General features: G+C 36.2%; 1 protein-coding gene and 1 long non-coding RNA gene across 2 annotated transcripts; one reads left to right on the top strand and one right to left on the bottom strand.

Annotated features, from left to right (window-relative positions):
- Nucleotides 1–13797: 13797 nt before the first annotated feature.
- Nucleotides 13798–14816, bottom strand: LOC131150271 (uncharacterized). Its single transcript, XR_009135513.1, has 3 exons — nucleotides 14584–14816; nucleotides 14369–14501; nucleotides 13798–14199 (listed from the first exon to the last, which is right to left on the bottom strand). It is a non-coding gene; the product is annotated as an uncharacterized LOC131150271 (long non-coding RNA).
- LOC131150269 (probable serine/threonine-protein kinase PBL15) lies at nucleotides 14195–17724 on the top strand. Its single transcript, XM_058100879.1, has 8 exons — nucleotides 14195–14716; nucleotides 14961–15159; nucleotides 15228–15463; nucleotides 15919–16045; nucleotides 16119–16190; nucleotides 16276–16459; nucleotides 16549–16681; nucleotides 17178–17724. Exons 2-8 carry the CDS (start codon nucleotides 15006–15008, stop codon nucleotides 17427–17429), a joined length of 1158 nt encoding a protein of 385 aa, XP_057956862.1. The 5' UTR covers nucleotides 14195–14716; nucleotides 14961–15005; the 3' UTR covers nucleotides 17430–17724.
- The last annotated feature ends 274 nt before the right edge of the window (nucleotides 17725–17998 follow it).

Below are 17998 nucleotides of genomic sequence, written 5' to 3' on the forward strand. Positions count from 1 at the left end.
CTCCCACTTGACCCATATGAATCACATTAAGTTGGATTAATAAGATAATCATAACATGCACATAACGTTATACTTTAGTGAGATTACCATAATATTATAATTAAATAACTCTCTAACACGAGTCATGGTGGTAAATATCATTAAAATGACATCTTCCCTTCCATGTACTACAAATGCTAGCAAATCATTTAACTATAATCTGTAATAGGAAGTAACCATAATGTCCCTGTAATGTCTTTTGTCAAAGACCATTCTTGTTAACAATAATGCATCTCCATAATTACGTAATTGATGGTAAACAAGAATAAATGTTCAAAAACACCATTATTGATATCATTATACATGTTATAGAACAAAACATAAATATCCACAATCATACATAAAGGATTACAATGAAGACCCATGTGATCAACATGTTCCCTAAATGTCTTTGGTACCAACCCCTTAGTTAAAGGATCTACTATCATGAACTCAGTCTTTATATATTCTATAAGCACTGTCTATTTCCGAACTTCCTCCTTAATAGCCAAATATTTGAGCTCCATGTGCTTAGCGCCATTAGAATATTTGTTGTTTTTGGAGAAAAAAAAAATTTGTTGCGGAATTATCACAATAAATTCTTAGCGGACTGGCTATATTGTCGACAATTCCAAGTCCCAAGATAAAATTCCGCAACCACAATGCATGAATTGTGGCCTCAAAGCATGTCATTAATTCAACTTCCATAGTAGATGCTGCTATGATAGTTTGTTTGGTACTCTTCCATGATATTGCTCCTTTAGTTAATAGAAACACATAACCAAAAGTTAACTTTTGACTATCAACACATCCAACAAAATCTGAGTCGAAGTAACCAATCACTTCCAACTGATCTGAGCTTTGATATGTGAGCATGTAGTGTCTCGTTCCTTTCAAATACCTTTTGCAACTTTCCAATGCTCAATTCCGGGATTACTTTGGTATCTCCCGAGCATTCCAACTGCAAAACTGATATCTAGTATCGTACAAGTCTACACATACATCAAACTTCCAACAACAGATGCAAAAGGAATCTTTTCCATTATTTTCTTTTCTAATTCATTCTATGGACAATCCTTTGCAATGAACTTGTCCCCTTTACAAATAGGAGCAGGAGTTGGCTTACATTCAGCCATATGAAATTTTTCTAGAACTTTATTGATATATCCCAATTGAGACAATCCTAACACTTCACGTGACCTATCACGAAAAATTTCAATTCCTATCACGTAAGCTGCCTCACCCATATCTTTCATTTCAAAGTCCATACAAAGAAATCTCTTAGTATCATTCAGTAAACCAAGATCATTATTGGCAAGCAATATATCGTCAGCATACAGAATCAAAAAGATAAACTTGCTCCCACTGACCTTTAGATATATACATTGATCAACGGTATTTTCCTTAAATCTAAATGTCATGATGGTATCATTGAACTTAATATACCATTGTCTTGAAGCCTGTTTAAGTAAATTGGCCCAACATGGATTTTGAATCTTATTTTGATGATAAAAAGTCAAGGTAATTTAACATGTTGTGGTTTAAGTTATGATGTTTCAAAAAACAAAACATATGAAGTTCAAAAAGTTCAAGCATTATAAGTTCAAGTTTAAGCATGAGAGTTCAAGATCACAAGTGTTGTGAAAGATTGCATTCCAAAGGCAAGTGATCAAAAGAGAGCTCAAGAGGTCAAAGACAGACAAACCTTATGAAAGCTTAAAGAATATTGAAGCTTAAGGACATGATGGACCCAGAGCAAGATATACATGACGACTTCAAGTTTAGAAAAGTTTTAAGTCTTAAGGAAGTCTTGTGTAAGTACTTTAATTAAAATCAATATGAATGTTTTGAAGCTCAATAGGGTTAATCATGGACTTAGAGACCATATTTTAAAAACCTTGAAAAATACCTTTAAAAAGTCTCAAAACAAGTTGGCAAGAATTTTTGGAAACAAGTTTAAAAAACATTGTTTTTACTACCCAAGCAACTGACCCTTGACTGGTCAGGCGACTAACATCTATGCTGAATTAAAATTGGGAAGACAGTATAGGCCCAGGCGACTGACCCCTGTGAGTCCAGGTGCCTGACCTTGTTTTGACCTTGATATTACGCTTGTAAGAACCTGATCCATGAGATATGGAATAAATAATTAAGGAAAGGGTAAGACGGTAAATTGAGCAGGCTTCGTCGACGAAGCTAGAGTTGGTCGACAAAGGCCCTTCTGTTGTTTGGCGACGAAATGTAGACGCTCGTAAACGAGGAGAAGCCAAGAGGTTTTGGGAAATCCAAAAATCTCAAGCTCGTCGACGAGGCCACCGCTACGTCAACGAACTTTCTTAGTTGACTCGTCAACGAGGTTGGTCGAGTCAAAGGTGCGATAAATATCTTTTTGGGTTGCTTTGAAGCTAAGTTATCAAAATGCTCTCTCTCTCTCTCTCTAAGAACTCAAAACTCCACTCTTTCTCTCTAGATTTCTTTATCGTTCGTTGCTAGAATCGAAGATCCAACGTTACTATAAGGATCAGGGAAGGATTCTCTTCGCGTGATTTGTGGAACGAATCTTCGTTTCGAGGATTTTCGGGTTTTAACCCAAAATCGAGGTAAGGCTCGGTTTTCATTTCTGTTTTGGTAGACCTGTAGAGAATGGAATTGTAAGTATGTATTGTACTATGATTTATAGGTTTTGGGAACTTGGTTCACTGTTTAGGAGCTGTAGAGTTCGGGTTTGGATTTTTGGGGAAAGATAAGGGGATTCTATTTATATCGGTTATTTTCGAAATCAAATTCGATAGAACTGTGGTTCACGGTCCTGTGTGTGTTTTGACTACTCATTTGGGGAAATCTAACAGGTGAAAATTACAGGATTTTCATGTTACAATTTTGGGAAAAGGGGGGCATTGGGTTGCATCTCTGATTTCGTTGGAAAACCGTGGATATATTGTGTTACACATATATGTGTTATGGAGATGGTGCCTTAACTTGTTTAAATTGTATTTTTGGAAAATCATGATTTTGAGGTTACCAAATGAGTGTGGAATGAATTGTTATATGAACATACATGAGTTGTGATTTGCTGACATGAGATATAGGAACGGGGTTCCGAATTGTTCCAGGTTGTGCAAGAGTGTTCGGCTCTATATCCGAGGGTGTGAAATACCACCTTCCAGTGGCAAGAGTGTCCGGCTCTATATCTGAGGGCGTGAAATATCACCTCTTATCGGCTGATCACCAAAGGATGTGGATCCACTAGTTGTACTAGTACGATGCCATGGGAGCTTGGGGCTACGCCATGTGCCGGGGACGCTGTGTAATGCGGCTTGGCTTCGGGTCGAAGGGTATGACAATACCGGGTTACTTGATCATGTATGTGTGGGTGTGATGAGAACTATATTGGAACTATTTTGTGAAAATACTAGAACTGTATTGAACTGTGTATGTTTTATGTCATGATAACACTCATATGCCACACACTGATATAACCTGATTCTTTCTTACTGAGAGGTATCTCACCCCTATCATATGTACATGTTCAGGTCCTTCGAGCAACCGAAACTAGCGTCCTTGTGTTGGGAGCGTGGTGGTTGGCGTACTGCGTGAAGTGCTTGTGTAAGTACTATGACTGTAACAGGGTTGTCGTTTTGGGTATTTGCTGGCACCCTGGGTTATGTTTTGTATTATGGAGCTTAGACTCTTTCTGTATAGGTTTTGGTATGGTACCACATATTTATAGAATGAACTTTTCCGCCGCGTATATGTCGTGTATGTGAATGTGTATAAGGTATACGGGAACCCCACAGGGTCAGACCCTCATTCATTGTATAGTATCATGTGTGTTTGTATGATATAGGGACAGGTTAGGTTACTACATCACACCCTGGGTCCCATTGTCGGGTTGGGGTGTGACAACGCTGAATTTCAAAGTCCAGGCGACTGAACTTCGTAACGGATATTTTAAAAACAACATTTAAAAGTTTCCAAATTATGTTGCTTGTGTCCCAGACTTTGTCAAAACTTGGGAAGCACTCCAAGTAACTTGGGCAACACGAAAATATGACATTTTAACTCTATAAGTACATGATTTCACAAATCAAATCATACCAATAATTTAAAACAACAATCAAGCTTATAATTCTCATACTCTTCCAAAAGCCTTTTTGCTCACATACTTACTGGAGTTTTTTTGAGACCTGTTGAGTTATTTTTCACCGATCTTTGAGCATAAATTCTGAGTTTGATCAATCAAAAGAAAGATCCCATTGATATATTCTCCGAACTTCAATTCTATTCTTCATTGATATTTAAATTAAAGTATTCTTAGTTGTGCTATAACTTGTACTAATATGCTATTTTCAAGAGTGATTCTTGTACGCAAGAAGTTTTTTTGGTTTTGTGTTTTTTTGACTGTTTAGGGTTGTTGAATTATTGTACCAAGTGTTGGGTATCGCTTGGAGAGGAAGACTCTATCCTATTGAATGAGTGTTATAAAGGTTTGCTCCACCCGTAAAGGAGTGATATAGTGGAATCCTTAGGTGTGTTGCCTAAGGCGAGGACGTAGGCAGGTATAGCCAAATCTCGTTAAAATCTTGGTCTCACTCTCTTCCCTACTCTCTTTGATTTTCTACACATATATAAACTGTGTGGTTGAGAATTTAATTTTCTGCAAATCTATAAACTACGTGGTTGTGTATTAAATTGCTAAAAATTAATTTACTTATGTGAATTGCGAAAATATTGAAAGGAAGTACGTTGGTTGATCAATATATATTGCGGAAACCGTAAGGGAGTACGTTGATTGATTAACACTCAAAGCTAATTAATATTCAAAGTGGGTTGACATATTCAAAAGTTGAATCTTGGAAGTTCTGTTGTAATGCATACATTGTTTAATAGATTAATTTGTGGTTTGTGTTGGTTTGTTGATTGGGTGTTAATTTAAATTGCTGGAAGATCAAATTAATATACTCTTTCATAAAGATTTAAAAGTGAATTTGATTCTCAGCTGATATTGTAATTGAAATTTAAACCATCCTTGTGTGATTGCTAAACATACAATAAGTTGGGAAAATAATTTATAAAAAGAGTTCAAAGAAACTTTTAAAACCCAATTCACCCCCCTCTTGGGACTACACCTTACTTTTCAATTGGTATCAGAGCGGGGTTATAGCAAATCTTAATTTAGAAGCTATATAAAAATCTCTATGGCACACCTAGGCATAGCTCCCTTTGTCGAGGGTCAATTCTCAACTCGGCCTCTTTTTTTTTGTGGTATTAACTATACTTTTTGGAAACAAAGAATGAGAATCTACCTACAAACTATGGATTGGAAAATATGGAGGGTTGTCACACATGGTGATCTTATCCCTACCAAACTTGTAGATGGAAAAGAAGTACCCAAAGAAGAAAAAGTAACACATTGAACCCTTCTTGTAGGTTTGCTTTAGGACAACCCCATCGAAAGATAAATTGTACTTGGATAGCGAGTGTTCTAGGCACATGACCGGGGATAAATCCAAGTTTACCACACTAAGGCTAAAATATGGTTGATACGTCACATTCAGAGACAATGTCAAAGGCAAAACCATTATTATTCGGGTTGTCACAGTTATGACTATTCATTTGCAAAATTCTACCGGGTAAAAGTGTTGGTTTAATTATTTTTACGATTTTGGTAAATTTAGGGATTTTGCATATGATCTCCAAATGTTTTAAAAACTTACCTAGTTGCTTTAAACTACTAGTAGGAGATGCTTGAACCCTTATTTTTCATTTAAATGACTTTTTAAGCCGATTACTCCTTAAAATAGTTTTTGACGAAACGAATGTGATATATGTTGTTAAATGGACTTATAATGCATTGGTATATACAATTATGAACTATAGGAACTAAGGTTCCATTATACTATCTGAAACTGTGGAAAACAAGTGCCGGTTAAATTCCGAGATTTATATATGAAAAGGGGTAAACCGAGAGTACGTGTGCCGGTTGATACCTCAGTTTGAAAGAAAGAAATAATGTTTGTTTAGTTCATTAATGAGATTGTGAAAATACTGGAAATGCACAGGTTATTATGTTTTCATTGTAAATTGTATATATGATAAATGAGACCACAACTTGTTACTAAAGAAGTTGAAAGATACTTCAGATTAAAGGAGTTGAAAGATACTCCAGTTTCTAAAGGCGCGGTTCCGTTGCTAGTAAAGTACAATACAACCACACATGTGAATCAGTGTGGGTACAGAGATAGTCGGCTTGTAGGAGTATTGGAACCACTGCTGAAATAATGGACCAGGTGGGGCAGTCGGACTATATAATAGATGCTTGACAGTACCTGCACGAACAGGGCATGTCAGAGGTATCAGTGCATAACTCGTGCCATGGGTGAATAGGCATATTATGACGTTTCAAAGCTGGTCATTGTTATAAATATTCATATACATGATTTAAAAACTAAAATGGGTAAGGTCAAATGGTTGAGTACCGTGTGAGGGGATCGTACAATATATGGGCATGTACCCTACCCTAACCTCGGGAACTCTTGCTTGTAACGATGTTAAATTATATTTGTATATCCCCTATGGTCCAGTAATATGAATGTGGAATTGTGCAACTATTTTAACTTGGAATAAACTCATGTAATCACGTGCTGTTGTAATATCTTCCACCTTACTGAGAAGTGTCTCACCCCAATCTTACAACCTTTGTTTTAGGTTCTTCAGGGCATCGATCTTAGTCTTCTAGTGAAACTTTAGAGCTTAGAATCTGATTGATAGGAGTAAGTTTTTGTACTAGTACTGGGTTGTTAGCCTGGTTAGTTTCTTTTGGGGATGTAATACAATTTATGTTTTAAGTATGGAGCCTATGTCTTAAAGATACAGTTAGAACTCTGGTATATGTCTAATAGAATCCCTATGGATGTTTATGTTTTTCCGCATCATTTGAATTACAGTTATGTATGAGATACACCAGTATGTCCCTGTTTAGGGCGTGTTATTTATGTATGTTTATCGGGTATAGGTATTATGTACGTGTGGTAGCAATCTGGGTCCGTATAAAGGGCCGGGTCGTTACAGAACTAGTACCTACCAATGACATTAGGGTACCATTGGCAGCCAAAACAGATGAAAGTGTAAGGTAGAAGATATTAATGTAAACATAGAGATGTTATTTGACATAGGATGAGTAGCACCTGAATCAAATACCCAAGTGGGCGGAGATAAACCTGAAATGGATGAGGAGAACAAACCTATAGAGGGAGAAACAAATAAAACATTAGGTTTTGATGTAGAAAAAAGCTTCTACAACTACTCTACAATGATAGATAGTGTCGGTGCGGTCGGAGACGACTCTTCTGATGATGTGGTGGTTACAGTGTGATACTGTCTAGGCTTCGAAGCCTATTGTTGTCCCTTAATAATAATGGACATTGAACTTTCTAATAACCCTTCTGCTTGCAAAAACTACACTCATCAATGACAACTTTCTGACGTCGACTTTGACCATTGGAAGATTGCTTAGATGAGACAGGCAAAACACTATGAGTAGGAACTAGGAGAAGACCTTTACCCACATGTGACTTGAGACACACTTCCTCTGCCATTAGTTCACTAACAATTGAATCATCAGAGGGAAGAAGACTTTGATGAAGGATAGAACCACGAAGTGCCTTAAATTCATCTCAAAGTGTCATAAAAAATTGAACAAGTCGTTATTCCTCTCTATAAGTGCAGTAAGACTTATTCAAATTAAGATCTGCAGGATCACTTAGTGTCAATTCATCCCAAAAACTCGTCATAAGAGTGTAAAATTGTTGAATACTTTGATTTCCTTGCCTTACTGCCCTAATATCCATCTCTAACTGACATCATTTAACAAAATTGGATTGCATGTATAATTTTGCTAAATAATCCCAAACTTGTTTAACTGTAGAAAATTTAGTTAAATGCATACTAATGGACTGATCAACGAAATTATTAATCCAAGTAATAATTTTGGAATTATTCACCTCCCAAACGACTAACAATTTTATATATTCTCTTTCTTGTTATCAGAGGGCATAAACACATTACCAGAAACATATCCCTACAAGTTTTTTCCAATTAAAAAAATTCTTCATAACATATGCCCAATATGAATAATTTTTTCCATTTAATTTAGTACTAATGGCTTGGAGAGAATCATCTATTTCACTAACCATCTTCAAATGAAAAGAAATTAAACGACTAATAGTCATTGGCGGCAAGCTCGTGGAGGTGAAGAACTCGTTCAAGCTCCCAGCGACGACCAAGTATGCTTCTTCTGGCACCAAGAAGGTTGTTCCTGCAAATAAGAAAGCTATTGTGAAGCCGATAGGAGCTGTGGTGAAGGCAAAAGCGAAGACGAAGATTGTGTCCAAGCCAAAGGTGAAGGGGAGGTCTGCAAAAGCCGCGAAGGCATCGACGGTGATCGAAGGCCGTGAAGGTGTCGACGGTGACCTTATGTGAAGTTAGCGAAGGAGTCAATGGTGATCGAAGGTCGTAAAGGCATCGATGGTGACCTTGCTAGGGAAAAAAATCGCCCGCTATTTCGAAAGTGAAGAAGGCTTTGGCGAAGACTGCAAAGAAACAAAAGAGCATCAAGACGTCTGTGAAGAAGGATATACTTGCAACAGAACAACTTGCTAGAATCTGTTCCCTTTTGCTATACTTCTGTTGGATTTTGGTGTCTGCGTAGGAAGCTCAGCCATTGGTGATCACCAAATTGGGTAGTATGCAAGCACATATCGAAGAGGTTTATTAGCACGAAAGAAGCTCCAATACCATGAAAACATTTTATGATCTAATGTGAAGAGAGAGAGAGAGAGAGAGAGAGAGAGAGAGAGAGGAAGATATTCAATTGCAAAGAGAGATAGAGAGTTGCTGCACAAAAGGCCAAAATAATCCCTTTTCCTTTATGCTTGTTGTGATATGTGACACATATATTGAATGAGATGCATGTACAAAGGAGAAAATATGGTAGAAAATCAAGATGTTGGGGTGGAGCAGGGGAAACCGTTGACAGTTTGGCAGTAACCGTTGACGGTTTGGCCAGTCAATCAACGGAAACTTTAATGGTTTGGCCCATAATTTCAGAGTTTTGCTCTATATATGAAACTATCGACGGTTTGGCTCGAAAACTTAGCGCAGATTTTTGAATTTTGAAAGAGGGACGTTAATTTGGTTGGGGTTTGGAGGGAAAACCTCTGAGAACTCTATTTATATGCCATTTGTGATGTATTTAGTAGAGATGGTTGTATTGTTCATGTCCTTTAGACAATAAAGATAGTGAATCTTTGCCGTTTACTTTTGTGGATGTAGGCATTGCCAAACCACGTAATTCCTTGTGTTATTGTGTTGTTATTGCTTTCATATATTTGTTGTGGTTGAGGATTGTTCTATATATTCATCATTAAGTGTTTCATTGTGTGTTTGATTCTAAATATATTCCATTGTGCAATTCGTTTTTCATAACAATGCTTTTCATATATATATATATATATATATATTGAATACAATTAGAACTAATGAATAAATCCAGCCCTAATAATGACTTAACTAAAATATTACTTAAATATATAGGATATTGTCTAATAGTATTCATCTATCATTCTAATAAATAAAACTATTTTCAATGACTCACATGCAATTATTTTGGACATTTGAATGAAAATGAATCATATTATTAGGAATGTGATTCATTTTAAATTGAATTTGGAAGTTCAACCTTTTTTTAACTTTAAAAAAATAAAATTTGAGCCTTTGCACAAAACAACCCTAAACCAAATTTTTTTTTTTTGCATGTAGAAGCACCATATATTATTAATGTAAGGTAAATGTGAGACGAATCTTGATCAAATAACCATTTGAGACTCAAAAAAGAGCAAACAAATTGTTAATTTTTAAGGTGAAATATTCCATGTCAGTAGTAAAGTTTTCACATTTTACTCAAATTATACCTAGACTGGTTTATAAGAAAATTTGCGATTTTTTTCACACCATATATCCAATGGTTACTAACATGCAAGCTACAAACATATGAGAGTGAGTGTGGGTTCCACGTGGGGTTTGAATCTCTCGCAATTTGCATATATTTAAGCAGTCATGTATTGAAAATAGTGCCTCCCCTAGTTCATTCATTTCAAAATCTATCAAAATTCTTTACATCCAAATTAATGGTATCGATGCAGTAGATTTATTCAGGTAATCCAACGAGATAATGAATGTGACTATATATCCTTCCACACTTAGGCACTTAAATCACATTTGATTTGTAAAATGCTTATTCTCAAGAATATATTAGTTTTAGTAAGTTAGTTATAATTAGTTATACAAAAAAATATGTTGTTACTATAAAACAAATAATAATAAGGATATTTATTTATTTATTTCTTATTACACATTGAATGAAATAATTAGGAATATGTAAGGAATAACTATTTCCTTAATTCCCAAAATTTAAACTATATTACATCTCATTCAAATGAATAGTTATTCCACCAAACCAAACTAATCGTAATATCTTATCTCAAGTCAATAGTTCTATTCTTAAAACTAGAACCTTCTCATCCAATACACAACCTCGTGATCATCTAATACACAACCTCCTGATCATCTAGTCCGGACTATCAATTTTTCAACAAGGACATGGCTGTATGGTTGGCCACGCAAAAAAAATAAAAAAAACAAGAAGAAAAAAGAAAAAGGATAGAGAACAAAGAAAAGAAATTGTTATAGTGTTATACATGTTTCCTCTTTCTTTCTTGTTTCTAAGAAGATGAATGTGTTGGATAGAGTACTTTTATTTTTCAATAGTCTCACTGAACTTTGAAAATATTAGAAAAAGGAAAAAAAAGTGTCAAGGAATACTCATTTTCATGTTTAATTATCTAAAAAAATAAAAAAAATAAAATTTTGATTTTACACATCATTAGTATTTGATTTTTCATAATTTTTAGTTCTATTAAAATAGGTTTTCATTTTTTTTTTATAGAATTTAACAGAAGAAAAATATAAGAGAAAATAAGTTTCTTTCTTATTTTTCCTTTCATTTCCTTTTCCCATGTAACATACCTGAGTGAATTGGGACTTGAAAGCCCTCACATTTCACTTGGTATGAGTATAGTGTCGGCAAGAGTGAATTGAAATCGGGCAAAATTCTTTTTCATTTAAAATTTAATTTTATTTAATTTTTTTTCATTCGCAAATCAGTGACCATTTGAAGTATCGTTCTATCATTTTGAAAAGGAGTACATGCACAAAGTCACAATTTTAAAAAAGAACTACTAAAATCTAAGCCTGAGATGTAGCAATAATGCAATAGAGCAAAGCTAGCATATGAGGATGCAGAAATGGCTCCTAGGCCTCTTTGTTTCTTGTAGACAGGGACAAGAGAGCAACGACTGGGCATGATCCCATCATTCAAAGACTGCATCTGGTAGTGAAAGCCACGGGACCCTCCGCCACTAAAGTAACTCTGCCTCCCCTTTCCATGTCAACCAAAAGTTAACGTGTCTTCCAAAATCCCATGATGGGGACCTCTCTCTCTCTCTAAAAATTAAATGTTGTCTAGGTCTTGTTTAGAAATTGAGAAACGTTGGGAGAAGGAAAAGAAATACAAAATTTTTTTTCATATTTTCATATATGATTGTCATGAAAAGTAAGAAAAAAAAATCTAAAATTAATCAATTTTTTAATTTTACACATTATTAACATTTGATTACTACAAAAATTAAAGTCAAATCAATAAAATAGAAGACCAACATAGATTTGATTGTCACTGTTCTTATATTATTCTAACTTTCATGGCCTCCCAATCTCCTTATAGGAGGCTGGGATTCAAATTCCAGTTGATGCAAAAGTTGAAACCTTAACTCTCATGAATGAATACATTCAAACCTTTCGATGCGATATGTGTAAATTAAATCTCGCATGAGTCCCTATATGGGTAGAAATATGCTAGCCATTAGTATCTCGAGAGGCATCACGACAAGGCAGGCCTAGTGTGAATCCCACAATATATATAAAAAGTGCTAGCCTACTTAAGATTTGTATCCCATGCCAGCCCCTACGTTTTGTTGAGACACCTCTCTAAACACGAAGCCTGTAAAGACAAATACCACCAATATACATATATGTAAAGGCACGAGACAATCTTGATTATTTTTGCTTTGCTCTATAACCCTACCATACATGGGACAAGTGGAAAAGTGAAAAACAGAGGTGGGATTAGATTGGTGAGGTCTTAATTATGCAAAAAAAGAGGTCTAATGAAACATAAAGCTATAAAGTCTTTATAAAGATGACAAGGTTGTTCCTCAATCCTCTCGTTCTTTTATAATCCCACCAGTTTAGCCTAAAAGAAGCTTGAATCAAAAATTCTTTTCAACTCTAACAAAGACCAAAAAGAACACAAAAACAAAAATAGATTCCCATTCTTATTCCAGGATTTGCTTTTCCTCACCCAATATTTAAAGGATTATAATAGGAAGAATTAAAGATAAAGATATAGTGGGAAATTTTTTTAAAAAAAAAAACAATTTAAAAATCATGTTAGTGTGTACTAAAAAGCACAAATCTAAAGATAGGTCCTGGGGGTAGTTCAGGGGAAAAAAATTATACAAACTACAGAAAATTCACACACACACACACATATATATAGAGAGAAAGAGAGAGAGAGAGAGAGAGAGAGAGAGAGAGAGAGAGAGAGAGAGAGAGAGAAGCAGCAGCAGCAGCACTAGCACTGTCCAGTGTCCATAAAAACAGAGACACAGATTAAGAACCCAGCTATGGCTATAGTGCGGTTTTGGGGAAAATGGTTCACTGAACTAGTGACAGCAGTAGTGGCTGGATGCATGCATGAACTTTTGGCCTTACAAACAAAAGAGATGGAAATAAGAGAAGGAATGGAGCTAAGGACAATATCAAAGATCACAACAGATATTACAATCTCAATATTTCCTTAAGGAAGAAAAAATGAACCATAGTTAATATGGTAATAAATCAAACGAGTGAATAGGTACAGAAATGAAAAGAGGAAGCAGCTATTACTTGACTCACCACAAGAAGGGAAACCCAATTTTACCATACTTTTACCCTTTTTTAATCACCCCCTGTATATATATAATACACTGGAAATGGAGTGATTTGGTGAACTAAAAATTAAAATGATAAGAGTGAACATCTCAGAACAACCATTGCTCAAGTGTGCAGGTTTATGTAGTTCCAAGTGGGATGGGATGGGATGGTGATGGATGGGTCTTACAAAGCAAAGATAATAATTAAGATTTGTCAAACTTATGGAGGGGGCAAGAACGGTGATCACCCTCCTGATTAAGGAACTCTTAAATGACAGCAGAAGGAGCAAAGTTGAATGGTTTTGCAAGAATCAGGATTCAGGACCACCTGAGTTGGTCTCTTTTGTCCAAAGGTTCAAACCTCTATCCTGGTGCTCATAATTCCTATGCAGACTACTGGAAATAAACAAGCAATCTTTTTTGTAAGCAGGCCACAGGCACAAACATCCCCCACTTGCCCCTAGACTCTCAGACGACATATCCAAACAAAATCTTGTAAAAGAAACCCACATTTCCCAAAACTACCATCTCTCTCTCTCTCTCTCTAGACATGGGCCTCTTATACCTTGCCTTCAGGCCTGCACAACAAGACAACCTTCTCTCCACCAATCCCCCTCTACTTTCCAGCCCAATTAAGAATGCAGCAAAGTCCAGAAACAAACAAACCAATTAAATATGAGAGAGAGAGAGAGAGAGAGAGTCGTCCTCCTTTGATCATCACAGCTCAGCGGTAGCATAAATTATAAATGCATACAAAATAAAGCAAATAAGGTGGAAATTACAACTACCCATTTTGCCCAAACAGCTAAGCTTCTGTCTCATGCAAGAAAACCAAGAGCATCCAGCCATGGAAGCTGAGGACCTGTTGGAGATGCTGAGGTAAGGTCTTGCTGGCTCAGCTGTCATGACCCCATAAGAGGAAGAGTCCCATCTTTCTATACAAAAACAGCACTGACTCCTTTCTTTACAGATCAGATGACAAAAAAAAGGCAAAAAGGAAGACCGTGTGAATTGGAGGAGACTTTAAACTGATGGATTGGTAACTATCTTTTCTTTAATTTTGATCCCCCTCAATAATGATGTCTTCCAGTACCTGCCCAATTTAAGGTCACCTCATCCCATCAATATCCATGTTGTAAAACCAGAATTTACAGGCAGTAACAACAACCCAAATGGGCATTGATTTTTTGGCAGAGGCAGCAATAGTAAGAGTGATGATCTGTGTATGTCCAAAGATATTTACATGAAAGGCATGGAATCACCTCTTCTAGCTGATGGCAGTTGTTGCTGTGGGTTGAGTACTTATCTAGTTTCTTTCTAATCACTGTTTCTTTCTGCCGGAGGACTAGAATTTGAAAGTACACAGATGGCTTCAAGATTTATGTTAAATCAATGCTGAACATGAATAAACATGGTGTCAGTTAGCAACTAAAGGAGGAGCAATAACTTGAGTTTTTTATGTTTGCTACAGAATCACCTTCCCTTTCCTTCCGCAAAGGTGGGGCACTGCAAAAAGCCAATGAGTTGTCTTCTGATCACTTCTTCAGATTCCAGTAACATTGGCTCTTATCACACTATTGATTCCCCAAGTCAATTCATGAGATTGGATGGTTAGCATTTCTCAGCACTTGTCGATTCAAGTCATACCACAATTGGTAGGAATAGTTAAGATTCCATTTTTTATAAGAAGATTTTCAAACAAATTGATCCTGGGTTTCCATTACTGCTACCAGATCTTGAGTTTTAACACTACATGATTCTATTTTTCACTTTTTATGATTTCTTGCTATAGAAATGGATAATAAATTTCAATATCTTCAAATAAATTTGCAATTCCCTCCTCCTGCATCACAGGTTCAATGTTCAAGTTCATTGAAGGAGAATTGACGGCTTCACCAGATGTCATGGTCATCTGCAACAGTAGTTGGAGGTGCTGCGGGTGCATTTGCATTGGCAGCAATAATCATTGGGGTTGTGTGGTTTTGCAAGTTACATTGTAAAAAATCCTCAAACAAAAACTCAGAGACAGGTTCTTCAGAACCTTCTGCATTAGGTAAGGTTTAAATAATTTCCAATACTTACTATCTAGGTAGGACTTAATAGTCTCAACCAAAATTGCAGGGGAGTGGAACAGAGGTGGTGGATCAGGTTCAGCAGCAGCTCAGCCTTCATTAGGACAACCTGGGGAAAGGCAGTTCACAATGGAAGAGTTGGAGCAAGCCACCAAGAATTTCAATGAAAGCAATCTCATTGGATGTGGCAGTTTTGGATTGGTTTATAAAGGTTTGCTTAGTGATGGGACTGTTGTGGCTATCAAAAGGCGACCGGGTGCTCCTAGACAAGAATTTGTTTTAGAGGTGTAATTATACTCCAACACACAGCTCACTTCAACAGACAACAATGTTCTCTCCTGTACATAGTAGTTTAGAAGTTTCACTCCCTCTCACTTTCCCTCTCACCCAGCCACTCTCCCTCTCTTACAAACACACTCCCCCCCTTCTCTCTCTCTCTCTCTCTCTCTCACACACACACACACACACACACACACACTCTCACTCACTCACTCACTCACTCACTCATATTAGGGCATTTTGAAAAAATGGACCACAAATTTTAGACATCTGTTCCCTTAGGCAACAGATGACTGGCTTTAATCAAAAGCACGGACAATTTGTTTTTCTTATGTCAGAAGTGTTCAAAGATTTTTGCAGCTTCATTTAATAAATGTTTCAACTTCCACCTTAAAAATATCTGCTTAGAGATCTAAAGTCTCAGAGTTTGTATAGATAAACCGTTTTATTTGAACAAACAGGTAGCAAATTTGTCGGAGATTCGGCATCGTAATCTAGTCGCCCTTCTGGGTTACAGCCAGGAAAGCAGGACTCAAATTTTAGTTTTTGAATATCTACCAAACGGCAGCATATGCAATCATTTATATGGTATGACTCTTATTAAAATCAATTTGAATGGTTGTGCATTAAAGACACGTTGGCACATTTAACTGTTTTGAAGATTCTGGACAAGATTCAACAGCAAAACTAGAGTTCAAGCAAAGACTATCCATAGCTCTTGGGGTGGCTAAAGGTAGATTTCAAAGTTTTGACGTGGGTGTTTTGAAATGACAAAGAATTAAGAAAAGGTGCTGAAGAGACTGTATTTTCTACTACAGGTCTATGCCATTTGCACTCCCTAAAACCTCCTTTGATACACAAGAACTTCAAAACAGCAAATGTGTTGGTCGATGAGAACTTCATTGCTAAGGTTGCAGATGCAGGGATTTCCAAACTCCTTGAAAAGATAGACGATGCGGGTCCATCACACACAACTAATATCAATATTTTCAGAGATCCAGAGTAAATCGTCCTTCTGGTTGCAGTTTGTTTGCTTAAATAGGTACATAGCTGTCATGTATAATTAGTCTTTAATTCATGCTGATATCCAGGGTAGAAGAATCAGGAAGCATGTCTGAAATAAGTGATGTATACAGCTACGGAGTATTCCTTTTGGAACTCATAACTGGACGAGAGACTTCAAATATTGACTTCTTCAGATATGAAGGGAACTTAATCCACTGGGTAAGAAGGAATAATTTCTACAACTTATTTTCCCTAGGAGTTTTTATTTCTCATTCTCATAGCAAAACTCTGAGATTTGGGAAGAGCACAATGCCTTTGGTCACCAATTCAGTATTTTCAGGAAACTAGGACAGTTGTCATTTTTGGTGTCGGAACTCTAAAACAAAATGTTGCAGGGTTACCATGATGAACTAGTTCATAAGACTTTGTGTGGTTTGGATGACTTTTGGTATACAAGTTCAAGGCTTTTGGAGACACTAAGAAAGGTTTAATTGACTTATTTCATAATAGACATTTGAAGGCCATGGCTAACTGAGGGCAGGTTTGTTAGCCTCAGTTTTACAGAAACACATCAAACATACGTTCACAGTTATAAAAAAAAAAAAGGACTCCGTTTTAATACTCTCTGTTCAAGCACCTTATTGCTTTATTTGCAACTAAAACTTGTATAAAGGCTACAAAGCTTCAGTTTTCATTATTCTTGCATTTTGTGAAGGTGGAAAAAAGACTGAATTCAAACAAACTTGTGGACTGTCGGCTATTTGGAAGCTTCACCTTACAGGGAATGAAGGATTTGATCAATCTGACACTGCAGTGCATGAGTGTTCCAGGAAAGGGGCGACCTAAGATGGAAATTGTTGTGTTTGAGCTTGAACGGATTCATGAAAAAGAGATGGCACTAACAACAGGCATGGGTGAGGATACTACTATATTTACTTTAGGAAGCCAATTATTTACTTTGAAATGAGGAGAACCAGTGGGAACAGTCACTTTTCATGTCTTTTATTTTGAGCCAAGCTCATGCCACCATTAACTAGCAGCAAGCTCTTATTTGATTGTTCTGGGCAAGAAGGGAGCCTGAAGAAGAACAACTTGATCCATTTTATGAAGGTTTGGAATGTAAATTACGAACCTTTTTTTTTTTTTTCTTTCAAAATATCCTTCTAGATAAATGTTAGCTTGGAAGATCCACATGTGCGCCTTCAATTATCTAAAGCGGCAACAAGAAGAAAATTAATGTGGATGGCATTTTTCTGAACAGGTGAAATGATAATAGCATGCTGACAAATAAAATATCATTGCAGTTAACCAAAATTATTTCAACAAATTTCAATTTGATGTCACATTACATTGCATAAATGTATAGATTATAGACAATATTGTGGCATACACACAATCAAAGAAGTATCCAAGTTTCACTTTCCATTCTTGTCAAAAATTGCAGACTCAGACACTATGCTACAATAATAAAAGGTTTGCTACACTTTGTTAGGAACAATTAACCATGAGTGCCCAATCCCTGACTACAAATCCACT

This window comes from Malania oleifera, chromosome 3 (assembly GCF_029873635.1).
Source record: "Malania oleifera isolate guangnan ecotype guangnan chromosome 3, ASM2987363v1, whole genome shotgun sequence".
Classification (NCBI taxonomy): domain Eukaryota; kingdom Viridiplantae; phylum Streptophyta; class Magnoliopsida; order Santalales; family Ximeniaceae; genus Malania; species Malania oleifera.